Consider the following 25,958-nt stretch of genomic DNA (forward strand, 5'->3'; position numbering starts at 1 on the left):
AAACTTTAAAGAAGGTTAGGCAAGTGGGGGAAGGAGAAACATTTAATCAACAGTAAGGGCATGTAAGTAAGCGTAAGCAAATCAGGTTCTTAAGCAGGGAATAACAAGATAAAAACAAAATTCTTTGATCTGGCAAGAGCACGTAGAACTAAAAAGAGAAAGACCAGTTCCAGGGTTATCAAGGTAAGTATGACGGGAAGTGTTTAATAAGGAGCCACAGAAATGAAGAGGAATACGATAAAAAGCAGCATTATCCCAAAGGAACAACAGGTCTCTGATGTCTGACACACACTCTAAAGTTAAAAGGCCCCTAAAACAGTGCTGCAACTGGCTGGCCAGAAGAGGACAAGAGAAATGGGTGAAGATTTTTTTCCCCTAAACAGCTAGAATTCAACTGTGAAATGTGCATCAGTAGTCATGTCCAGGGATAGAGATTTATAGATCATTAAAGTCCTGAGTGTGGCTGGGTTTGGGGGCGGGGGAGGAGGGAGGAGCAGGACTGAGATAGAGGCAATAACCATAATTACAGATGTGTGGGATGAAAAGGACAGAAAGTAATACTCAGAACAGAAAGGGACAGGGAGGTCATTTACCTCTTTTTAACAGTCTAAAAGTGTAACCAAGGACAGAAAGAGAGAGAAAGTGGACAACAGGCACAGAAAGGCTAGAGAGCACTCAAGCAGGCTGACAGGCCTCAAAGAAATCGAATTTAGCATCAGGCATTTTCTCTAAATAAATAAATAAAAATATAAAGCAATACCCACAACTGTCTTATTACCTTAGTAATATTATCAGTTCCTCCAGATTTTGATCTCAATTCTTCAATTTCTTTCTCCAATTCTAAACAATTATTAAAAAAATTTAAAAAGATATTAGTTTAAAAGCGAAGAAAATAATTACTGGCTAAAGTGATAAGTACAATTCTTTAAAAAAATCACTCTAAAATTAGAATAAATTTAAGAAGCAGCAGATATTTTGAGAAAGCATTAACTTCATCCAGTATTACCTTTTATTTTCATTATTTCCAAAACAAACAAAAAAACCTAGAGAGAATAGTAGGATTAATCTCCACGCTCTACTGTCTTGATTTAGCAATTATTACATAGCCAATTTTCTTTCATCCCCACCTCTATGTTCATATTCTCCTTCCCTTCTTTTCTCACACATTCTGACATTTCAGAAGCAAATCTCAGACAATGTATTTTTTTCAGCTTTAAATAACTTCTTATTGCATAATCTTTTGTTTGTTTGTTTTGTTTTGTTTTCTAGGGCTGCACCCGTGGCATATGGAGGTTCCCAGGCTAGGGGTTGAATCAGAGCTGTAGCCACTGGCCTACAACAGAGCCACAGCAGTATCATATCTGAGCTGCATCTGAACCTATGCCACAGCTCACAGCAACACCAGATCCTTAACCCACTGAGCGAGGCCAGGGATCGAACACTCAATCTCATGGTTCCTAGTTGGATTAACCACTGAGCCATGACACAAACTCCAAAAGTGTTTAACTTTATCAGACTGGTTTTAACAAACTCACTCACTGAGCGAGGCCAGGGATCAAACCTGCATCCTCATGGATGCTAGTTGGGTTCTTAACCTGCTGAGCCACAAGAGGAATTCCAACAAACTGCTTTTTGAAACCTTCCTCCCTGACTTTTATTTTACTAATTCAAAGGTAACTGCAGTTGAATGATGAGAGATAATAAAAAATAACAGAAGCAAATGGTTAGAATGTTAAATAATAATATATTCTACTGCACTAAGATTTTATTGGACTCACTGATAAACAAAACAAGCCAATGTACTATTAAAAAACTAGTATTTCCACAGAAAAGAAAATCATGGACATGGAGAACAGACTTATGGTTGCCAAGGGGGAAGGGAAGGGAGTGGGATGGACTGGGAATCTGGGGTTAATAGATGCAAACTATTGCCTTTGGAGTGGATAAGCAATGAGATCCTGCAGTATAGCACTGGAGCTATATCTAGTCACTTATGATGTCGCATGATAATGTGAGAAAAAAATGTATATATGTATGTGTGACTGGGTTACCTTGCTGTACAGTAGAAAACTGACAGAACATGGTAAACCAGCTATAAGGGAAAAAATAAAAATCATTATTAAGAAAAAATTTAAAAAAACCCCAGTATTTATAACCATGATTAAGTAAGGTTGAGATCAAGATAAATATTTTCACGCCGATACCTGTACATCTTGATTTAGCTTTCTGTATTAGCATCATCTGCTTCTTGGCAAATTTGATAAGATCTTCCTTGGGCAATGTTTCCAGCTGAAAGACAGAGGATGTTACCAATTTGTTATAATTCATGTTTCTACTATACCACAAAAAAGAAACATCAAGTCTGCCTAAAAATAAAAAAAAATTCTACTGAATAAATTTTTATGTCAACTAAACACCACATTTTTTATAAGAATAACTGAATGCAATGATTACGAGTTAAGCAACTCCTATGAAATGTAAAAAACAGCACATAGCCTCTTCCATTACAGATATCCTTGCTCCAGCTTAAGATAGCTTGCAGGTTTCAATTTCCTTTATTGCAAAATTAGGGGCATGGGACTAATTCTACTTAAAGTTTCTTAGGTCTGTAAAATCATTTCGTCCTATGCAAGACTGAAAGAAGTCTTTGGCCTTCTGAAAATATGTAAGCATAAGTGCAGCAACAAGATGAATCACGTTGCATCTTGGCTTTAACTAAAAAAAAAAATCAGGGAAAATTACTTCACCCCTGCGGGCTCAGTTTTCTTATCTGTTAAGTTGGGAACACAACAGTATTTATCCCATGGTTGCCATGAAGCTTAAACGAAGTAAAATGTTGGGGCGAGTGTCTGGAACTTAAACTGAAGTATGGAGCAATAAAACTTAGCAATAAGTCACTATGATTGAACGTAAAACGCTGTACAGGCCATAAAAACGACCTAATTCAACTGTCTTTTCACATCACAGGAGGAGCCTGCAGAATGGAGCCCTCGACTCTTCCCACGTCACTGCTATGTCCACCCCCACAGACCCTCATTTATTAACTTATTAGACCATCTGGTTTCATGTTTGCAAAGCTGCAGAATCTCCAGGTGCTAAGCAGTTGCAGGAAGTAAACAAAAAGTCTGCTTGTCACACCAGGAAACTCAGAAACGGAAAAGGAGGAACGAAACGGTTATGTGTCAGTTAAGCTGAGACCCACCCCCGCCCGGGCCACGCAGCCCCCCTCCCCTCAGCGTTTCCAGTTGACGACCCCCGCCAGTCACCTTGTATCTCCCGGTCCCAGGAGTGGCTGGTGAGGCCACCCCATCGTGAGCAGGATCCTGCAAAACAAAACGAAACCCCCGGCGCTCAGAGGATGTCTTGCAGAACCGGGCTGGCGGCGCGGGGGACGGCGGGGGTCCCTCAGCCCTGGACCCTCAGCCCGCTCCCCGCACGTTACCTCCATGGCAGCACGCAGCCGGCGCTTCCGCCCGCCGCCGCCGCTGAGGGAGCCCGGCCGCGGGTCAAAGGTCGCGCTTCTCCGCCGGCCCCGCCCCCGCGTCTCCACAGCAGCGGCCCGGCCACGCAGGCGCTTCCGCTTCCGCCTCGGGAGGTGGCTCCCCGGGCGCGCCCCGCCCCGCCCCCACCGGGCCTGTTCTCGAGGGCGCGGGGCGGACCCATGGGCGGGTCCCTGCGCGAGACGCGGGCTGTGGGGGCTGCGCCGGGGCTCAGGCAGCAGCCCAAGTCTCGGTGTCCGCTCTTGTACCTCGCCTGTCCCCCTCACTTGTCCCTCACCGGTCCCTCATCTGTCCCCTCTCCTGTGCCTCATCTGTCCTCTCTCTTTGCCTCACCTGTCCCTCAGCCACACCCTCTCCTTCTCCTCACCTGTCCCTCTCTCCTGTTCCTCAGGTGTCCCCTCTCCTGCCTCCTTCCCTGACCTTCTCCTGTGCCCTCTTGTGTCCCTCACTTGTCCCTCACCTGTCTCCTCATACGTCCCCTCATCCCCTGTCAGTTCCCCCAAACGTCCTTAACCCAGAACTGATGCTCCGGCTGTCCCTGTGGCTGCAGGTGGCTGAGGGGACAAGGGTGCTGCTCCTGGCAGGGGTGGGTGACCACAGAGCAGGAGCACCATTTCCCATGTGGCCTGGACGCTGGTCCTCCCCCTGGACAGTGAGCAGCCCAGTCCCCCCAGGTGGACAGGCAGGTTTGGGACCTGCGTTGGCACTTCCCTTTAGTGGCAGTGACTTTGAAGGAGACTGAAGAGTGTCAGCCATGCTGGCTTAGAGGAGGGAGGTGGCCGGAGGACAGGCCTAGCTGGGAGGTCACAGGACGAAGTTGTGATACGGGAGCCAGGACATTCCCTCTGTTCAGTGAGCCATGAGCCTGGCATTTGCTGTCACTTCTAATAGCCTTATGCGTGTTTGGGGAGGAAAAGTTTGCCAGCTTGTGCAAAACATCCCTCTATAATGAGCTGGCTTCAGAAAATGTCCATAGATTTGGACACTATGCAGGGTTTTAAAATGAGTGACCTTCGGGACTAGAAAATAACCTGATAGCTTTTTAGAAAACTTATGTAATTCGTAAGAGCCGCTGAAGTTGTTAATGTTTATGTGGCAGCAAATACCATTAAGGATGAGTGACTAAATGGATTGACAGGTGATATTGGTAAAACTCAAGAATTCGAGCAGCTTTTGGAGGAAAAGAGAACTTTTTGTTGCCTTTTCTCCATCAAGTCTATGCCTTGTATGTGGCCTGCACACTCCATAATACTTAATTGAGTCTTAATTAATTGATGTAGAAACCTATCAGCATAACAGAACCTAAGATCACCAACCAATTTTTTCCAGGTTTTGAGTAGGCTTAGAATTGAAACTACAGGGATATTTGTTTTATCTATTAACATAAAGGGCTTTGTAGCATTTTCCCCTTTCTGTATGAGATGAAGGGGGCACGGCAAGAATAAGGGTAGTGGTCCCTCAATAAGGTAACAGCAGGCAAACCCCTTTTCCCAAAGATTTGGCCATTGTGTGCTGGATATCCAGATACTATTATTTTTTTTCTAAGCAAACACCTTCACTTGGTATGCAAAGTTTACTCTTGGTATGCCATGTATCCTTCTATGAGGATGAAAAAATCATGTGATGGTCTCAGAGATGTATTTATTAGATAATTATAAATTTAGATAATTATCTTGAATCCATGAATTCTATAGACATCTCAGAGCACCTCGTTCACAGCCCTTAAGGTCTTGATTCTATTCACATGAGGTAAAACCACAGAGACCTTTGTCAAGCTAAAGGAACTTACAAGAAGTCACATGGAGTTCCTGTTGTGGCTCAGGGGTATCCATGAGGATGCAGTTTGATCCCTTGCCTTGCTCCATGGGTTAAATGATCTGGTGTAGCTGTGAGCTGTGGTGTAGGTCGCAGATGCAGCTCAGATCCCACATTGCTGTGGCTGTGGATTCTGCAGCTCTGGTTTGACCCCTAGCCTGAGAACCTCCAAATGCTGCAGGTGCGGCCTTAAAAAGCAAGAAAAGAAAAAAAAAAAGAAAAAAAATCGCATTTACAGTCTCATTTCTTTAACAATTCCAAGTTGAGATTTAGGTCTGACCATTTCAGATTCTCTATTGTTATAGGATTGATTTTGGTTCAAAATAAGATGTGTTCAGATTGATTCATCCCTAAGGTGTCAGAAGAACAGTGGTCTCCTGAAACTCCTGTTATTTTTTTTTTTATTTTTATTTTTTGCTCTTTTTAGGACCACACCCATGGCACACAGAAGTTCCAAGGCTAGGGGTCAAATCAGAGCTGTAGCCACTGGCCCACTCCACAGCCACAGCACTGCTAAATATGAGTTGCTACCTACACCACAGCTCACAGCCACAACGGACCCTCAACCCAATGAACAAGGCCAGGGATCAAACCCATGTCCTCATGGATACTAGTCAGATTCGTTTCCACTGAGCCATGACAGGAACTCTCTCCTGCTGCTTTTGAATATGGTGGTTTTTAGCCTCATCTGGAGACCAGGACACGGTCAGGGGAGTCACATGATCCAGGCCAGGGTCTGTTAGGTGAAGTTCAGACCCTCTCCACCTATTTCCAGATAAATGGCAAAGAAACTAGACACGAGTGATTCAAGCCCAAGGGAAGATTCCAGCCACCAGGTCATCAGGCAGATACGTAGCAGCTGTGCACTGGTCCCCTCCAAGCTCCTGTAACCAGTAGAGGGGTGAGGAGGTCAGCCTGCATTTCCTGTCGCTCAGAGGCTAAGCACACGCTGCAGCTGCTGATTAATTGGTAGAGACTTCAGGTTGGGTGGGCACAGGAGAAGGAGGAGGCACTGCTGCTGTGGATCCTTCAGCCCACAGACATTTACAAAGCACCTGCCATGCACCAAGCAGCAAGGAGTACAGCTGTGATAAAGACAGAAGTCTCAGTGCTCAACTAGTGCTAGAGACAGGTTATGAGCACACCAACTTTTTTTCGTTTTGTCTTTTTAGGGCTGCACCCGTGGCATGTGGAGTTTCCCAGACTAGCAGTTCAATTGGAGCTGCAGCTGCTGGCCTACACCACAGCCACAGCAACACAGAATCCAAACCGTGTCTGTGACCTACACTGAAGTTCATGGCAACTCTGGATCCTTAAGGCACTGAGTGAGGCCAGGGATCAAACCCACATCCTCATGGATCCTACTTGGGTTCATTACCATTGAGCCACAATGGGAACTCTAAGCACATAAACTATTAATTTAACGGAGATAAAGAGTTACAGAGAAAATAAAACAATGCTACAGAACAGGGTCTGGTTTATTTTAATTTTATTTATTTTTAATTTTTTGTCTTTTTAGGGCTGCACTTGCGGCATATGGAGGTTCCCAGGCTAGGGGTCCAGTCGGAGCTGTAGCCACTGGCCTACACCACAGACACTGCAACACAGGATCTGAGCTGCATCTGCAACCTACACCACAGCTCATGGCAATGCTGGATCCTTAACCCACTGATCGAGGCCAGGGATCAGACCTTTGTCCTCATGGATACTAGTCGGGTTCGTTAACCACTGAGCCATGACGGGAACTCCTATTTTAATTTCTAAAAATTTCATTTCTAACAAGAATTGTGTATGTGTAAGGTGTACCTGTTGATTTGATGTATACACGTAGCAAAACGATCACTGCAGTCACACTAGTTAACGCACCTCCTCCACAGACAGTTGCAGAGTTGGTGTGTGATGAGAATCTCTGAAATCTACTTTCTTGGCCATTTCCAGTATTCATTACAATCTTATTAACTGTTGTCATCAGATCTCTAGACTTCCCCATCCTGCTAACTGTAGCTCCATACCCTTTGAACAATACCTCCGAGTTCCTCCACCTCCAGTCCCTGGGAACCACAGTTCTGCTCTCTGCCTCCACATAACTTATTTTTAAGTTTAGTTAATTAATTAACTTATTGGCCATGCCCATGGCACGTGGAAGTTCCTGGTCCAGGGGTTGAACCCAAGCCACAGCTGTAACCAGAGCCACAGCAGTGACATTGCCGGATTCATAACTCACTGAGTCGCCTGGGAGCTCCAATTTATTTTTAAATTTATTTTTATCTTTTGTCTTTTCTAGGGCAGCACCCGTGGCATATGGAGGTTCCTAGGCTAGGGGTCTGAGCTGTAGCCACTGGCCTACACCACAGACACTGCAACACGGGATCTGAGCTGCATCTGCAACCTACACCACAGCTCACGGCAACGGCAACGCAGAATCCTTAACCCATTGAGCAAGGCCAGGGATCCAACCGGAAACCTCATGGCTCCTAGTCGGATTTGTTAACCACTGAGCCGTGACAAGAACTCCTAATTTTAATTAATTAATTAATTAATTTTTATTATTTTATTTTATTTTTTTTGTCTTTTTGCCTTTTCTAGGGCTGCTCCCGTGGCATATGGAGGTTCCCAGGCTAGGGGTCCAATCGGAGCTGTGGCCAACCAGCCTCCACCATAGCCACAGCAACACGGGTTCCGAGCCGCATCTGTGACCTATGCCACAGCTCATGGCAAAGCCAGATCATTAACCCACTGAGCAAGGCCAGGGATTGAACCTGCAACCTCATGGTTCCTAGTCAGATTTGTTAACCACTGCGCCACGATTGGAACACCAAGAACTCCTTATTTTTAAATTAAAAAAAATTTTTAGGAGGTCCCATTGTGGTGCAGCAGAAATGAATCTGACTAGTATCCATCAGGGGTACAGATTCAATCCCTGGCCTCACTCAGTGGGTTAAGAATTCTGTGTTGCCATGAGCTGTGGTGTAGGTCACAGATGTGGCTTGGTTCTGGTGTTTCTGGGGGTGTGGCATAGGCCTACAGCTATGGTTCCAAATAGATCCCTAGCCTGGGAACCTCCATATGCTGCAGGTGTGGCCCTAAAAAGCAAAAAAAAAAAAAAAAAAAAAAAAAAAATTCATGGCCACACCCATGGCATAAGAAAGTTCCCCAGCCAGGGCCTGAACCTGAGCCGCAGCTGCCAACCTACGCTACAGCTGTGGCAATGCTGGATCCTTAAGCTACTGTGTCAGGACTGAGCCCACAATTCCACAACACAAGCAACCTGAGCCTATGCTGTTGGAATCTTAACCCACCTGCCATGGCTGGAACTCCTCCAATTTTTTTTTAATTAAAAAGAAATTTGTGAATGAATTTTATTATTTTCATTTAGTATTTCACTATAATAGCCTAAACATTTAAAAATGTAATTATTTATTCTAAAGTTAATAGAGACTTATGTTAGCCCAACATTATGTACTTAAAAATAACCAGATTTTTTTTCTTTTTTTAAATTGAAATATAGTTGACGTACAATATTATATGAGTTTCAGGTGCTCAGCAGAGTGGTTTGACATTTACATACATTGAAGTTGGATTACCACAATAAGTCTAGTGACCATCTATTACCCTATAAATTTATTGCAATATTATTGACTATATTGCCTATGCTGTACATGACATTCTGTAGCTGTGAGCCCATTTCTGTTTTGTTCTGTTTTGTTTTTTATATTCCACATGTAACTGAACTGGTACAGCATTTGTCTTTCTCTGTCTGATTATTTCACATAGTGTAATATCCTTTAGGTCCATCCTTGTTGCTGCAAATGGCATTATTTTGCTCTTTTTATGGCTGAGTAATATTCCATTGTGTACATATATCACATCTTCATCCATTCCTCTGTAGATGGACATTTAGGTTGTTTCCATGTCTTGGCTATTGTGAATAGTGCTGCACTGAACACTGGGGTGCATGGATCTTTTTGAATTTTAATTAGTTTAAATAGCCACATACAGCTAGTAGCTAACACAGCACAACCATAGGTGACAGCTGTTATGAGGACTGCTTAGAATATACAAAGGTGGCTTTTTAGATTTTTTTGTCTGATATAGTATTTCAGTTACTTATTTTTGAGCATATTGTTTGCTGTGTGGTGTACAATGAAGTATCTAGCAATGTCTCTATCTTGGAGAAAAAATAAACAAATGAAAATTTAGATAATCACAAAAGAAACAATATAGACATACACGAGATACCATGATACACTTTAATCTTAAGTATAGAAAAATTATACTAAGCATTATAGCATAGAATTATACTAAGCATATAAGCATAGAAAAATTATATTAAAAATTGTTCTAAAGGACTTAGCAGATGGTCTCTTCAGGTTGCAGGATTGGTGGGAAGGCAGGAGGCCAGGCCTGGGCTAGATGTTGAGCATGTGGTGTGTTGGGTAGGTAGGAAGAAAGGACAGGACTTGTCAAGAGGAGGCAGGGCGAAGAGTTCCCGCTGTGGCTCAGCCAATTAAGAACCTGACTAGTATCCATGAGGATGCAGGTTCGACCCCTGGCCCCACTCAGTAGGTTAAGGATCCGGTGTTGCTGTGAGCTGCAGCATAGGTGGCAGATGCAGCTTGGATCCTGCAGTGTTGTGGCTGTGGTATAGGCCGGCAGCTGCTGCAGCTCTGATTTGACCCTTAGCCTGGGAACTTCCATATGCCGTGGGTGCAGCCCTAAAAAGAGAGAGGAAAAAGAAATGGTAGGGTGAAAATAAAACTACGAGGCTGGGAACCTGCAAGATGTGCTTGGGACCAGTGAGTGGCTCCATGTGCCAGAGTCTGGAGGTGCCTGGTATGAAATCCAGCTGGAAAGTAGATAGAATCGACCATGCTGTACGGCTGTCGCTGCCTTTGAATTGATGGCTAAAAAGTGTGGGATTTCTCTTCCAGGCAGTGAACATTCTGAATCATTGAAGGACCCTGAACTAAAGAGAAATATAATGAGTCTTGTCTGGGGAAAATAACCTTGGGGGATGTCCAATGAATGGAGAATGAGTTAGGTAGTTTTTGGGCACCAGGGAAAGGCTTCTAAACCAGAAGGATGGCTGTAAAAATGAGACTTCCTGGAAGTAAAACAGACAGATATCACTGATGGATTAGAGTATGATTGCAGAGGCGCGGGAGGGAGCTGAGTCTTGATGTGACTCCAGGATGTATTGTAGCCTTGGCCAGGGTAGGGTGGGTGGCGGGGGTGGGGTATGAGTCCAGTTAGGTCCAGAGGCTGTGGTGAGAGATGGGGATGAAGCACACAGTTAGGAGCCTGGAGTGGTTCGAAAGTTCTATGGGGAAACAGAGTCACTCGGTAGTTACTTGGCTGCCAAGAAATTGCTGGAAGAAATAGTAATTATCTACACATTTTAGTTCTGCATTTTAAAAAAGCTTGAGCCAACCCTTACTCTGCAAACTTTAGTGTATTCTTATGTGAGGACGGAAGCATTTTTAGTTAATGAGCACATGATCTGTGGAAAGCTTAACTATGTGATAAGTAGCAATGATGCCGTGATTGTAAGGCTGCCATCCTGTCCCTCCCACCTGTCCTTGACCCCCGCTCCATCACAAGAAGCATGACTCTGACCTCACAAAGCCACTGTCCTGTGGTCTGAGGCATCAATGTTTACACCGGTTGAATCTGGCTCTTTTTCAGTTGGAAGTGGAAGGTCAGCGTGGTGTCGGCCATTCTCTTCCCGTAGTCTTCATCAAACCTCTCATTCTGGGCCACAGTGAAGTGATTCTTCCAATCTCCCACGGTCCCTGAAATGGTCACAGGCAGGGGTGGGGGTGGGGTGCAGGTGTCAGTGCCACTGGGGGATTTGGGTTCTCTGTTCTCCTGCTCCTGTGTGAGGGCTTCTATGCCACCTTCTAGGAGGGGCAGAAGCCAGACAGACCATGGCCTGGCACTGTCCCCTTCTGAAGGAGGAGGGATCCCCAGTCTGGTTCGTGAGACGGAGGAGACACTGCCTTGTGAGCATCAGGTCTGAGGCCTCTTGTGTCTTTCCCTCCTGCCCTCCTGCTCCATCACAGCTTGGTCGGGGCTTGAGCCTGTGGCTTCCTCGCTTCCAGAAGGGCACAAGGTGCAGTTTTGAGAAAGGAAGGAAGAACCCCCCCAGTTCTCTGCCCACAGTCCCCTTTAGCTCCCCAGATTGCTTTCTTTCCACTGAGCTTACTAGCATCTCCCATCCTGTGTAATTTTTTGTTGTTGTTGATTTGCTTATGGCTAGAACATAATTTCCACAAGGGCAGGAATTTTCGTGTGTTTTATTCACTGCGCTGAGCATTTGCTGCAACAGTGCCTGGCACAGAGTAGCCACTCAGTAACTATTTTTGTTTTTTTTTCAGGGCTGCACCCGCAGCATATGGAAGTTCACAGGCTAGACGTCAGATCGGAACTGTAGCTGTTAGCCAATGCCACAGCCACAGCAATGCCTGATTGCTGACCCACTGAGCAAGGCCAGGGGTCGAACCCGCATCCTCATGGATACTAGTCGGATTTGTTTCCACCGCACCATGATGGGAACTCCTCGGTAAGTATTTTTGAATGAGAGATCTCTCTGATAGCTTAACGCCCTCTGATTCTTTGCCCCATCTGACTTAATTCTATGTATTTTCACCTTACGGGCCAAAACTCCAGAGGGCATATGAGAATAAAGAGTAGGGCTTAGTGGCCAAGACCAACTGTCCAGTCTTAGCCTTACTGTCCAGTCGTGGCTAAACATTGATTTCATTTCACCTGTGGTTCTTTCATTTCACCTGTGCGTCTTTCCCTGGAATCATTTATTATAGATCTTATTTTTCTTATCTATAGAAAAGAAATTCCCCACATACTCTGAAATATTGTACGATCCTTTCAAGATTATGGCCAAAAGAAACATAAAAACCTTTTCTCATGAATGGAGAGATAGAGTGGTTCATGAATTTAGCCGGAACTGATGAGTAGTTTGCCATTGGGTTCTGCTTCATGACGTCAAATGAAGTGTGATGGATGATTTTATCCAGAATTTCATCATCTAGGCTCTTTCCAATAAATTCTGCCAGCTTCTGGATTTCACGCTTTGGGTTCTGTGACCAGGGTCAAAAGAAAAGACTTGATATAAGATAATTTATATCAATAAACAATAGTTTATTTTATTTATGTATTTTTTTTATGGCTGCGCCTGTGGCATAGGGAAGAATCCAAGCTGTAGCTGTGACCTGTGCTACAGCTGCAGCACCACCAAGCCCTTACCCCACTGAGCCGCAAGGGAACTCCTCAAAGTGCTTAATTTAATTCCCGCACAGACTGAGAATGAGTAACAGTACTGAGAACTGTGAGCTTTGACTGACCACAGTCAGGGGAACATGCAGAACATGAGTATAGAAACATTTAAAAGGGATTTGGGGACTCTGAGGCTAGACTGCCTATTTAAGCAAAGTTTATTCCGGGCATTCCTAACACATTAGGATCTGCCCCAACCAAAGGGCACTTCCTCTGACATGGATGTGGGCAAACGTGCCCTACGTGGACTTCCCCTGGTCGGAGCTTAATAGCACCTGTTATCACGGCCCTTGTTTGTCACATCCAGTCATAAAAGAGCAAACCCTTCCTTATAACATACAACGGCCTGCCGTGCTGTTCCTTAACTGAGTAGCTGTATCTAGAATTCTATGACGAGACAACTCTAAGAGCTGCAGTAGTGCCTAGGTGGGGCCAGAGTCTCCTTCTGTCCTGTTGTGTACTTTTTTGGTACCCTCTGTTGTGTCTTCACATTTTTGTACCAAGTAAACACAAGGGAGAGAATTTCATACTGAGAGCTGTGTGGATGGTCCTGCTAGCCCTTTAATCATAGTCTGAGAATCCTAGACATGGAACAACCCAGCTGTTTAAAAACACCCAGATCAGAGGGCAAAGGGGGTGATGGGGGTTGAAATGTCCAGACTTGCAATTGTTTGATAAATAAACCCTGGCATGTCGTAGACAATGTGGTGACTATAATTAAAAACACTGTACTGGAGTTCCCGTCATGGCTCAGTAGTTAACGAATCTGACTAGGAACCATGAGGTTGCGGGTTCGGTCCCTGCCCTTGCTCAGTGGGTTAACGATCCGGTGTTGCCGTGAGCTGTGGTGTAGGTTGCAGACTCGGCTCGGATCCCGCGTTGCTCTGGCTCTGGCGTAGGCTGGCGGCTACAGCTCTGATTCGACCCCCAGCCTGGGAACTTCCATATGCCGCGGGAGCGGCCCAAAGAAATAGCAAAAAGACAACAAACAAACAAACAAACAAAAAAAACCACTGTACTGTGTATTTGAAAATCGCTGAGAGAGTTGATCTTAAAAGTTCTTATCACAAGAAAAGGAGTTGTTACTGTGGCTCAGCGGAAACGAATCAGACTAGCATCCATGAGGACGCAGGTTTGATCCCTGGCCTTGCTCAATGGGTCAGGGATCTGGTGTTTCTGTGGCTGTGGGGTAGGCTGGCAGCTACAGCTCTGATTTGACGCCTAGCCTGGGAACCTCCATATGCCATGGGTACAGCCCTAAAAAAAGAAAAAGAAAAAAAGTGTTTTGTAACTGTGTGTGGTGATGGATGTGAACTAGCTGATCGTGGTGATAATTTCTCAGTGTAAAATATCAAATCACCTGAAACAGATAATGTTACATGCTGACTGTATCTCATGAAAAACATAGAAAAATGATGCTGTGTTGCTCACTCTTTTGCTATTTTGTGGGCACTAGATAAAGCCTAGTGGATACTAGTTGGATTCCTTAGCCACTAAGCCACGATGGGAACTCCTGGGAAGGGCCTTTAGAGAACCAGGCTTTCAATAGTAAATTCAAGGACAGAGATTGAAATTCCATCTAGATCCCTGGATTCAGTGGAGTTACAGAATATACTCAGTAGTAGGTTTACTGTACCTTTTACAGTAAATTCTGTGACACCATCTCATTTAGTCCTTGTAACAGATTTTGGAGTGTATCTTGCTGTTTCCTTTTTGCATTTAAGGAAACTAAGTCTAAGGTATTAAGTGTCTTCACCAAGAATAATTGCCGTCGGGCAGTAAGCCAGAACGTGGATTCAAGAATGTTTTTTCTGGAGTTCCCATCATGGTTCAGTGGTTAAAGAATCCAACTAGTATCCACGAGGATGCAGGTTCGATCTCTGGCTCCCATCAGTGGATTAAGGATACGGCATTGCCATTAGTTGTGGTGTAGGTCGCAAACACGGCTCTGATCTGCCATTGCTGTGGCTGTGGCTGTGGCACAGGCTGGCAGCTATAGCTCCAATTTGACCCTTGGCCTGGGAACCTCCATATGCCGAGCGTTCAGTCCTGAAAGAAGACAGAAAAAAAAAAGGTTTTTTTGTTAAATGGCTGCACCCACTGCATATGGATGTTCCTGGGCCAGGGATTGAATCCAAGCCACAGCTGCAACCTACTCTCAGTTATAGCAACACTGAATCCTGTAACCCACCTCGCCAGGCTGGGGTTTGAAGCCATACCTCTGCAGCCACCCAAACTGCTGTAGTTGGATTCTTAACCCACTGCACCACAGCAGGAACTCCGGATTCAAGAATTTTAATTCTAGGTATTCCGTGGTGACTCAATGGGTTCAGTATCTGGCATTGTCACTGCTCTGGGGAACTTCTGTATGCTGCCGACATGGCCAAAATAAAGATACAGAGTCAAATAAAAATTAACCTAAATCAGTTGAAAGAAGATTTAAAAAAAAAAAGAATTTTGATTCTAAATCATTAGCATTTTCCAGTGCACCATAATTTCTTAAACTGTTTCTTAAAACTATGATGTTCCTGGACTTCCTGATGTGGTGCAGTGGAAATGAACCTGACTGGTATCCATGAGGATGTGGGTTTGATCCCTGGCCTCACTCAGTGGGTTAAGGATCCAGTGTTGCCATGAGTTGTGGTGTAGGTCACAGATGCGGCTTGGATCTGGCGTTGCTGTGGCTCTGGCATAGGCTGGCAGCTGCAGCTCTGATTCGGCCCCTGGCTTGGGAACTTCCATGTACCATGGGTGCAGCCCTAAAAAGGAAAAACCAAAAAAAAGTTGGCAGCCAGACCTAGCTGAGGTATAGGAATTTGTTACTATTAATATAGGTATAGAAAAAGAGATAAACCAAAAAAACCTATGAGGTTCCTCAGGTATCAATGAGAAAACCAAAAATGTGCTAGAATTTTTTTTTTACCTTCTGAACAGAGTTAGAAAATATACACGCAAGGGGAAAAAAAAAAGGCATCACTAATTTTTGCCACCCCCTGCCTATAAGGAAATGGTGGCCGGTACCCTCCCAAGCACCAGGAAGCTGCAGGTGAGAGTGTGTGACACAGATGCTCAGGACACCTCAGGTGCGCTCTGATGCAGCGAAGGCTGTAGCCGGTGAAATGCAGCATCTCCTGGGCCCCCTTTCTCTTGGTGAGTCCCTGATGGGGTCATGGCTTAGATGTTTTAAGTCAGATGGGAGCACGTTCGGTGGCAGCATGCCCTCACCTCCTTCATGTCCTCATAGAAGAGGTAGAGGATGCGGTGCTGGTCCTTGGCGTCCCACCAGCCCCTCACGTGGTCGTACCAGGAGCCCCAGCACACTGCAGGAGGGATGAGAAACAGGGGATGCAGAGTCACCTGTGGGAGGGTCCTGAAGAGGCAAGGTCACCCCGCGGCTCCCACAGGGTAAAAAGGCGGAGCCTCTGCTGTGGGGAGAAGTGATGTAACGCCTTCGTTTTGGAGGGTTTTCAGATTCCGAGAAAGGAAGGAAGAAGAGCCCTCTCACCTTTCCCGGCCAGAAAACTCTCAAAATACTCTTCCCAGGTTCCTGGAGCAGGAAGAGCCTTATTCATCCGATGGAAATGGTAATAAGACACCATGTTGTCCTTGGGGTTTCTTGCCACGTAGATTATCTGGGAAGGTGGGGGGAGGGGAGAAGCAAACCCAGGATTAGCCCCGAGAAAGCTTTGTTGGGGAGGTGTACTCCATACACATGGATTTTATTTCTGATGCTGTGTTTCTGTGATTGGGCTTTGGGGTGATACAGAGATTCATATCCGTTTGCATGTCGACTATGTGACAAGGTGGGTTCTTTTTTTATTTAACAAGTGGAGTGTTTTAAGAGGAAACTGGCTGAAGGCCACTCTGAGGTCATCCTGAGGGGTCCACCCTGACACCCTTGGGCTCTTTACCTTACAGTTTTTCTCCAGGAAGGATGGGGGGAGCAAGCCTATGGGGAGGTGCGTCTTCAGGGTCCGTGGGGAGGGCATTGCTTCTGCTTGTTCCAAGCCTGCAAAGTTTATTTTAATCACTTGCCAAGATTTTTCTCTATTTGCTTCAGAATCTTGCTACATTGTTATTAGTGCATTAGGAGTAGTTCCAGGCCATCTGCAACTATCCTTAGCTCTCATCTGAGGGAACATTTCTGGCCTATGAATGTGTTTTTTGGCTAGAGCAATTTTTAACCTTAAGAATAAGCCTAATAAATAAGAACCTAAAAGATTCAAACCCTTCCAGCATCAGATTATTTTACGTAGGCTCATCCTTGTGGAGAGAAATTAGTTTCTAATTGGAGAATCAGAAATTTAACTTTTGTACAACAGTAGCCTGATTGGAAAACGTCTGGGCGTTCCCATCGTGGCTCAGCGGTAACAAACCCAACCGGGATCCATGAGGACGCTGGTTTGATCTTTGGCTCCGCTTAGTGGGTAAAGGATCTGGCATTGCCGTGAGCTGTGGTGTAGGTCACAGACGCGGCTTGGATCTGGCATTGCTATGGCTGTGGTGTAGGCTGGCAGCTGTAGCTCTGATTTGACCCCTAGCCTGGGAACTTCCATATGCCGCGGGTTCGGCCCGGAAAAAGAAAAGCAAAAAAAAAAAAAAAAAAAAAAGAAAGAAAGAAAATGTCCAGAGTACAGCAATGGCAGATGGTGCAAAGACAAAGTCAGGAAGACCTCTGAACACCCCCATTCTGAGAGGGCTGTTGGCTGCTTGTGTGTGCTTCAGGCTGTGGTCAGGTACTCACCAGATTCCAGGAATGGGATTTTCCACTCGATGAAGGGAAATCGATCATGGATGGGTGCTCGATGGCATCTGTCAGCATCACCCTCACTTTGTATAAAGTCCACGATCTCCTGCACCCAGGTTGTTCCTTATTCCACAGGAAAGAGGAGGAGGGAAGAGGCTTGTAAGGGAATTCAGAAAACATCCTTTTTTATTTACATCATGTGTGATCATCAAATGGCTTTTTTGAACAAAGACTCCGATTTGGGAGTTCCTGTTGTGGCTCAGCAGTAATGAATCCAACTAGTATCCATGAGGATGCAGGTTTGATCCCTGGCCTTGTTCAGGGGGTTAGAGTCATAAATATATAGTTCTTTTTTTTTTTGGCTGCCACTGTGGCATGCAGAAATTCCTGGGCCAGGGATTGAACCCGTGCCACAGCAGTGACAACATCTAATCTTTAACCACTAGGCCACCAGGGAACTCCCTAAATTCGTTTTTCTTTCTGTCCCAACCATTCATTACGATTGTCATGCTGTAGAGTTAGCTGCCTTGCTCTTAAGCAGAACGGGGGAGTTCCCACTGAGGTACAGTGGGTTAAGACTCTGACTGCAAGGGCTCAGGTCGCTAGGGAAGTGCGTGTTTGGTTTAAGCCCAGCACAGTGGGTTAAAGGATCTGGTATAGGTCACAGCTGAGGCTCGGATTCAATGCCTGGTGGGGGAAAGTCCCTATGCCAAGGGTGTGGCCATTAAAAAAAAAGAAAGAGAAAAAGAAAGGCAGAATGAGCGTCTTTGTCATCAGACTACAGATGTGGAGAGTAATCCTGTGTAGTTCAGACTTCTTCCCAAGTACTGGGCGTGGCGTTGCTACGCAGGAGGCTCTCATGACTCGTTGGCCGAATGAACAAACGGATGATTAGGGCTTAGTCTCCATTTTCACACTTTCCTCGATTTTCCCTGAAAGGCTGAAAGGTGCAGTGGTGGGCTCCCTTGCCTCTGAGGTTCTGAAGGCGCTGAGGTGTGATTTCCATCTGAGGTTTGGAGGGCGGGACGTGGAGGCTGGGAAAGCAGCCCCAACCCGGTAGACGAGGTGCAGAGGTCGCTCTGCGTTCTGCCGCTGCAGTCTCAACCCAGAAGCTGCGCGCGCCCCACCCCGCCGCCACCACCAGGGGGCGCCTCGGTACCCAGCTCGGCCCGCACCTACCCTGAGGCCCTGGGAAAAGACTGACGGGCCAGATCTCAGAGCAAGACCGCGTCGGGCAGTTCTGGGGCAGCCCTGAGTCCTGGGTGGGGCTGAGCTTCCCAGCGGATTTCCTTGCTAGAGCCTTTCTCGTGCTTGCTGGCCAGCACTTGGACGCCCACCGGGGCTGTGGGTTAGAACAGGGGAAGCAATGGCATTTTGTCCTCCAAGGTGATCTCTGTAATTTTCTGGCATCAGTTCTTTTGTTGCAGGACAAAGCACCAGTATTTCTTTTCTTGGCCTTTTTTGTCTTTTTAGGGCCACACACACAACATATGGAGGTTCCCAAGCTAGGGGTCTAATTGGAACTGTTGCTGGTGGCCTGCTCCAGAGACATAGCAACGCAAGATCCAAGCCAGGTCTGTGACCTACACCACAGCTCAGGGCAACACTGGATCCTTAACCCACTGAGTGAGGTCAGGGATTGAACCCTCAACCTCATAGTTCCTAGTTGGATTCGTTTCCGCTGTGCCAGGATGGGAACTCTGCGTCAGTATTTCTTTAGTTCTGGACTCAAAGGCAGTTTGAGCTGGTTGTACCAGTCTTGTGTGTTTACTCTGATTTTACCACTTGGGGCTAACTAGGGGCTGGTTCCCAGGTGAGTGGGTGGATTCTCAACTCACACTCAAGAGGTCATTGACTTTATAGCATTTTTGTCCCCGCTCAGTCACTTACTATTCAGGAATTACTACTGAATTACTGTTCAGCATTTATTGTTATGCCACAAACCGTATCCATCGTCTGTCCTTGTTTCTTCTTCCCTCTAATCAGTGTAGCCTTTATTACTATTATTATTTTGCTTTTTAGGGCCGCACCAGTAGCATATGGAAGTTCCCAGGCTAGGAGTTGAATTGGAGCTACAGCTGCCTGCCTATACCACAGCCACAGCTACAGGGGATCTGAGTTGCATCTGTGACCTACACCACAGCTCATAGCAATTCTGGATCTTTAACCCACTGAGCGAGGCCAGGGATCGAACCTGCATCCTCATGGATCCTAGTCGGGTTCGTTAACCACTGAGCCATGACAGGAACTCCTACTAATACTTAAACACTGTCCTGCAGTGATGATAATGAAGTAGAGTTGTGGGTGAAATTAAGGTAGTGAGATATGCTCCCCATCAGTGGTTACTTGCAGAAATTCATATTAGAAAAGTTTAATCCTGAACAGGGTCATGATAAGATCAGAAAATCAGGGCTGGGAGTTCCAGTGGTAACGAACGAGACTAGCGTCCATGAGGATGCTGGTTTGATCCCTGGCCTTGCTCAGTGGGTTAAGGATGCGGCGTTGCCATGAGCTGTGGTGCAGGTTGCAGACAAGGCTTGGATCCCATGTTTCTGTGGCTATGATGTAGGCCAGTAGTTGCAGCTCCGACTGGACCCCTAGCCTGGGAACTTCCATATGTCGTGGGTGTGGCCCTAAAAAAGAAAAAAAAAAAGAAAGAAAGAAGATCAGGGCTGACATGAAACAGATGGAAGGGTGAGTGGAGAGCCCCTCTGTGTGCAGAGTCTTTATTGAAGTGTATGCACTGGAGCAGGGGCAGGGGGTGGGGGGTGAGTTGAATACCGCATTTTTTCTCTGTATGTAGGTACATGCAAATAGCTGCAGAACCACCTCTCCCAGCTCAGGCCCCAGTGTTTACGACGCTGTGGCTGGGCTCAGTTTGTCTTGTTTCTGCACTAACTTCATTAAGCTGATTATTGGAATAAGAAAGCAGGTTCACAACATACCACCAGGGAGGGTGGAAATTAAGAGTAGTTCTGGGGAGTTTCCGTTGTGACGCAGTAGAAATGCGACGAACTAGTATCCATGAGGATGTGGGTTTGATCCCTGGCCTCAATCAGTGGGTCAAGGATCTGGCATTGCCGTGAGCTGTGGTGTAGGTTGCAGACACGGCTCGGATCCCGTGTGGCTCTGGCATAGGCCAGCAGCTGTAGCTCCTATTCGACCCCTAGCCTGGGAATCTCCATATGTTCTGGGACCCCGAGCTGGGAAGCCTGGGAGCTGAGCAATGCAGATCCCAAGCCGCCCACCCTCTCCCCACATCAGCTCCCCCCCGCCTGTCCAGCTCACACACAGCAGCTCTTTACAAGATCTGCTATAAGGGCCCTTCGCTGGGAACAAGTAAATCAACAATCTGGCCAGTTTATTTTCAGCTGTTTGACTCACTGCCTTCAAGGGAACTTAAAAAACAACAACTAAAAACCAACCAACCAAACAAAAAAACCCACATGCATCAGAGGAAGAATTAAATTCTTAAGAGGGATAGGTCGTTTTAATATTTTTAGTGTGGTTTCAGTTTCCATTCGTGATTTGTCTTGGCTCTGTCACTCTGCCCAGTAAACTGCTTTCCACTCGGACCCAGGTCAGTTCCTTTTTTTTTTTTTTTTTTTTTTGTTATTGATGCATCTTCCCCCCACAGCCTTCCTAACTGTCCTCTTGGTCACCCCCATTCCCGTGCCTACCTGCTTTCGGATAGGTAGCGATAAGCAGATCGTCAGGCCGGGCTTGGAAGTTCCAGATCTGCACCCAGGTGTCACAGGTGGGCGTGGGCTGCAGAATCCCCTCCACGTAGTCCACAGCCAAGCGCTCACCTTCGTCGTGTTCCAGACCCTCCATCTTGCTCAAGGCCATCAGGGTCAGATCCTAGATGTCTGCCCCGGTAAAGTATTGCTCTCAGGTGGCACAAAGCTGTGTTGTTGCTGGCCTGGAGACAGGGCAGAACTCAGAGCACTGGCCCTGCCTTGGACCGGCCGTAGAGGGCAGAGCGGCCGTTCTAGGGAGCCAGCAACTCTCCTCGGGGCTTTGCACACAGTGCTTTCCTAGCCTGTTCCCGGTGGGCTATGATGCAGCTGCTCCTGGCTGCCATCTAGCGGCCCGTGCACAGTCAGCCCTGCTCTTCTGTGCCACCTCATTTGTGGTTCACCTCTGTGTGCACAAAACAATCCACAGCTCTCCGTTAATTGTTTCTTCTGAGGATTTTAAGCTAATTGAGAAATTGCAGGGAGACTGCCTGTGGAATTGCAGGTCACGTCATTGCAGAATGATTTCCCTGACAGGCTGCAGGGAGATTGCTGTGGCTGCTGGCAATGAGGGGCCTAGATAGAAACTCCCGGCACAAAGGTCAGCGTTGTTATTGTTAAGAGTGAAATAAACAAGGCTCTATTAGGGAAGTTTCCCTTCCTGTTGTGGGCTCTTCCTCATAAATATCAAGTGGAGTCTTCCAGCTAATGAAACGTGGGTCACGTTTGAAGCGAAGTGGATGCAAAAGCTTGTCCTTTTTGGACCTCACCTCCCAGCCTCACGCCAGAGTCCCCTGGAAGCCCCTTGTTTTGCTGAAAGCCTTGGTGAGAGTTCTTGCTATGGCTCAGTGGGTTAGGAACACGACTTGTGTCCATGAGGATGTGGGTCCGATCCCTGACCTTGCTCAGTGGGTTAAGGATCTGGTGTTGCCCTGGGCTGTGGTGTAGGTCTTAGATGTGGCTCAGATCTGGAGTGGCTGTGGCTGTGGCTGTGGTCGGCAGCTTCAGCTCTGAACGCACCCCTAGCCTGAGAATATCCATATGCCTCAGGAGTGTCCCTAAAAATTAAAAAAAAAATTTTTTTTTAAAGCCCTGGGATTTATTTATCCTGCTTGCTCCTTCCCTCGGAACCATTCCTGGCTCTTGGAGTTTTTTTTCTCTCTTGTTTCAGTCACAACCCTTCTCTGCTGACTGCCTTGGAAACAAGACTGACCCACCCAGTTCCTGTTTCTCCGTCTGATATAATCAAGAATGTTGCTGGGCTTTGTCTCTGGTTCCCGAAGCTGAGGTTTTTTGTTTTTTGTGTTTTTTTTTTTTTGTCTTTTTGCTATTTCTTTGGGCCACTCCCACGGCATATGGAGGTTCCTAGGCTAGGGGTCGAATCGGAGCTGTAGCCACTGGCCTACGCCAGAGCCACAGCAATGAGGGATCCGAGCCGCGTCTGCAACCTAGCTCACGGCAACACTGGATCATTAACCCACTGAGCAAGGGCAGGGACCGAACCCGCAACCTCATGGTTCCTAGTTGGATTCGTTAACCACTGCACCACGATGGGAACTCCTTTTTTTTTTTTTTTCCTAAGCTGAGTTTTAAAAACCCTTGAAGTTCCTGAGAAATTGGGGGGTCTTTGGCTGTTCATAGTGAGTCCCTTTAGCCCACACCTGAGTTTACCCTAACGAGGTGACACCTGCTGGGCCCTTAGTTTCCAAGGAGGGGCTGCAATTCCAGCAAGATAAAGCATATGACCCTTTTATCCAGGTCACAGTTGGGGGCTGGTCCTTTCATCCTCACAGGGTCAGGAGGTTGGTCCTTTCACCAGCTCAGGATCAGGGGGCTGGTCCTTTCATCCTCACAGGGTCAGAGGCCCTTTCAGTCCCACCCCTGCCTCCAGAGAGGGGAGGGTTGGGGACTGGGCTCAGCCGTGTAGTCAGTGCTAAGGAACCCCCTTGGCACCAAGGCTCAGGGCCTCTTCTTGGCTGGTGAACATGGTGATGTGCCCAGAAGCTGCTCTGCGCAGGATCTATGGGGACAGGGCACAGAAGCCTTGTCCCCTCTCCTCCAAGACCTTGTCCCCCTCACCTCTTCCATTTGGCTGCCCTGATCTATATTCTTATGATGAAACTGTAATTGTAGGTGTGGTGTTTTCAGTGAGTTCTGGGCGTCACTATTGACCCTCAGGGTCACACACACACTTAGAGCTGTTGGTCAGAAGCACAAATCATCCCCAGGACTTGTGGCTGCATCTGAAGGGGGGAGTCTTTTGAAAGGCTCTGTTCTTGACCTGTGGGGTCTGTGCCAACCCTGTCATGTCAGAATTGAACTGAATTGATCAGACACCAGCTGGTGACTTTGGGACAGCTCTCCCTCCACGCCGATCCTGTTGTCAGGAGACCTGCTTCTCACTTAACTCCCTTTCCACCCAGACTGTCACAGCACCCCAACCTGGGGATGGAGGGCTGGCAGACAGGGATAAAATGCCCCAGAGAGAACTGGCTGGGCTTTGAATGGTACCTGGGAAAGCTGAAGGTTTCAAATAACTTGAAAATCATCCTAACTACACAGATGCTCCTAGTCTCCTTTAATATTTTTACTCAGATGTTCTTGAACATTCAGGAAAATTAAAGTATTGTACTTCGTTATTATAAAAATAATCTGGTGCTAAGCCAACATCTAGCAAGGCTTGCTTTGGAATTCTACATATCTGGGGTTGGCTCGAAACTGTCTCTTAAGAGCTGTGTACATTTTCTAGCTGTGTACATTTTCTAGTTATTTAATCCCTTCAGAGCCCTTTTAGCCTCACAGGAATAAAGTAAAAATTGGGGAGTGTGAGGTGTTTTGCAGACTTGAGGTACAGTGAACGCCCTCTCCTCCCCTGGTTCTTCCCTGACCCTCCTGTTTTTTCTGCGTGGAGAGGAGACCCGCTGCCCTCTCTGGGTGTCCCAGCTACAGACCAGGAGTGAGTTCAGACTTCAGATGTGATCCAGCTGAAAAAATGACAACCGGGGAGTTCCTGTTGTGGCGCAGCGGAAATTAATTCGACTAGGAACCTTGAGGTTGTGGGTTTGATCCCTGGCCTCGCTCAGTGGAAGATCTGGCATTGCCGTGAGCTGTGGTGTAGTTCACAGACTGGACTTGGATCTGGCGTTGCTGTGGCTGTGGTGTATGCCAGCAGCTGTAGCTCCAGTTGGACCCCCTAGCCTGGGAACTTCTACATGCCGTGGGTGCGGACCTAAAAAGCAAAGCAAAGCAAAGCAAGACAAAACGAACTGGGCCTTTTAACCTGCTTTTCTTATGAGCAGTCAGCATGCAGATTATTTTTCTTCAACAGGTCCTTGTTTGTGTGTTTTTACATAAGGAAGAGGTCTAAAATATATTTTGATTTAGCAAACTATTTTAAGAGACAACCATTGGCAAGTGAGCTAAGCTTGGGCTGAATAAAACTGAATTGAAATTGTCTTTGTTCCTTGAATTGGTCTTTAGCTCACCATGTTTATTATTATTATTATTATTATTCTTTTTTGGCCGCCCCGTGGCATTTGGAATTCCCAGGCCAGGGATCAAATATGAGCCACAGTTGTGACTTGTGCCAGATCTTTAACCCGCTGTGCTGGGCCAGGGATTGAACCTGTGTCCTGATGCTGTGAGATACCGCCAGCTCCGCCACTGGGCTTATTATAAGCTCCTTATTTGTTATTCAGTCCTTGTGACCAAATTGGGGGAAGGAGGAGAAACAAGACCAGAGTCAGTAAGAGGAGAACTGCATCTGATTGTGCTGGGACTGGGGAAGGTCTGGGGTTTATCTACAACCCATCCCACCTTCTGATTCTGTGACCTTGCGGCCACTACATTGCAGCGCTGGGTTCCAGAAGCCAAGTAGGGAGAAAATGAAAGTCAGAGGAACTGTGTTAGTACTTCTTCAATCATCTGAGATTGGGGTTGGTTATAAACCCTTCATAAAGTGAAGGAAGGATATATGAACTCTTTAATTTCAGGTAATTCCTTAAAACATAAATCCCAAGAATCCTTTATATTCTTGGAAAAATAAAAAGCTGTGTCAAAATGCAGAACATCCAGTTATACTTGAATTTCAGGTAATTAAAGAATGAATTTTTAGAGTAAGCAGGTCCCATGCAATATTTGGGACATACTCTTTTATTTATTTACTTATTTATTTATTTTTGGCCACACCCATATCATGGGGAAATTCCCAGGCCAGGGATTGAACCCACGCCGCGTCCTGGTCCACAGCAGTGGCACCACTGGATCCTTAACAGGCTGAGCCACCAGGGAACTCCGGGGACATACTTATATTTAAAAAATTCATTTGTTGTTCAGATACTGACTCACAGACTTTGAAAAACTTATGGTTTCCAAAATGAGACAGGTTGGGGGGTGGGGTGGGGGGATGCACTGAGGGTTTGGGATGGAAATGCAGTAAAAATTTGGTTGTGATGATTGTTGTACACCTATAAATGTAATAAAATTCATTAAGTAATTAAAAAATTCATTTGTTGTTTATCTGAAATACAAATGTAATTGGGTGTTCTGTATTTTTTTCTGGAAAAGCTGCGTGGTCGAAAGGTTGCTGAGTCTCACTTCTAAGCAGGAACACTCTGGAGCCTGAAGGGGTGGGGTTAGAGAACCTCACCCGAGCTGGAGTGTTTTGAGCCCCCACATCAGTGAGGAGAGATGAGGAAAGCTGACTTGCTGGGGACCGGATTGCCCGGCCGTGTTCTCTGGCGGTGATGGTGGGGCACCCTTTTCTGGAGCAGTTTAGGGACCACAGGCTGTGGCGGCTTGCACATCAGTATTCCATAGGATTTAGCTGTTTTCGGAAACTAGCTCAGAGGGGGCAGTGGGCAGGCG

At 46.3% G+C, this 25,958-nt stretch overlaps 2 protein-coding genes across 6 annotated transcripts in view; both read right to left on the reverse strand.

Annotated features, from left to right (window-relative positions):
• The window catches only part of GCC2 (GRIP and coiled-coil domain containing 2), a 40,559-nt gene extending 37,034 nt beyond the window's left edge, over nucleotides 1-3,525 (reverse strand). Inside the window, exons 1-4 of the mRNA XM_003124853.7 lie at nucleotides 3,443-3,525; nucleotides 3,267-3,323; nucleotides 2,205-2,289; nucleotides 779-840 (exon numbers count right to left, since the gene is read on the reverse strand). Of these exons, the coding sequence (XP_003124901.4) occupies nucleotides 779-840; nucleotides 2,205-2,289; nucleotides 3,267-3,323; nucleotides 3,443-3,448 (210 nt within the window). The 5' untranslated portion in view covers nucleotides 3,449-3,525. The remainder of the gene's footprint in view (nucleotides 1-778; nucleotides 841-2,204; nucleotides 2,290-3,266; nucleotides 3,324-3,442) is intronic.
• Nucleotides 3,526-9,551: 6,026 nt separating this feature from the next.
• On the reverse strand, nucleotides 9,552-21,389 carry SULT1C4 (sulfotransferase family 1C member 4). 5 transcript variants are annotated; one of them, XR_014841286.1, is made up of 9 exons: nucleotides 21,036-21,389; nucleotides 17,353-17,478; nucleotides 16,520-16,617; nucleotides 16,114-16,240; nucleotides 15,834-15,928; nucleotides 12,232-12,412; nucleotides 10,932-11,107; nucleotides 10,078-10,577; nucleotides 9,552-9,999 (listed from the first exon to the last, which is right to left on the reverse strand). XR_014841286.1 is itself a non-coding variant. In XM_085018503.1 (8 exons), the coding sequence occupies exons 1-7, from the start codon at nucleotides 21,202-21,204 to the stop codon at nucleotides 10,971-10,973; spliced, it is 933 nt and encodes a 310-aa protein (XP_084874629.1). In that variant the 5' UTR covers nucleotides 21,205-21,389; the 3' UTR covers nucleotides 9,552-10,281; nucleotides 10,932-10,970. The 5 variants fall into 5 exon arrangements, 3 of the variants coding, with proteins under 3 accessions (XP_084874629.1, XP_013851342.1, XP_005662396.1); XR_014841285.1 differs by having other exon boundaries at nucleotides 10,078-11,107; XM_085018503.1 differs by having other exon boundaries at nucleotides 9,552-10,281.
• Nucleotides 21,390-25,958: the final 4,569 nt, after the last annotated feature.

This window comes from Sus scrofa, chromosome 3 (genome assembly GCF_054392235.1).
Source record: "Sus scrofa isolate SSC_HxYL_T2T_F1_AM1 chromosome 3, Sscrofa_HxYL_maternal_Yorkshire_Landrace_v2.0, whole genome shotgun sequence".
Classification (NCBI taxonomy): Eukaryota; Metazoa; Chordata; class Mammalia; order Artiodactyla; family Suidae; genus Sus; species Sus scrofa.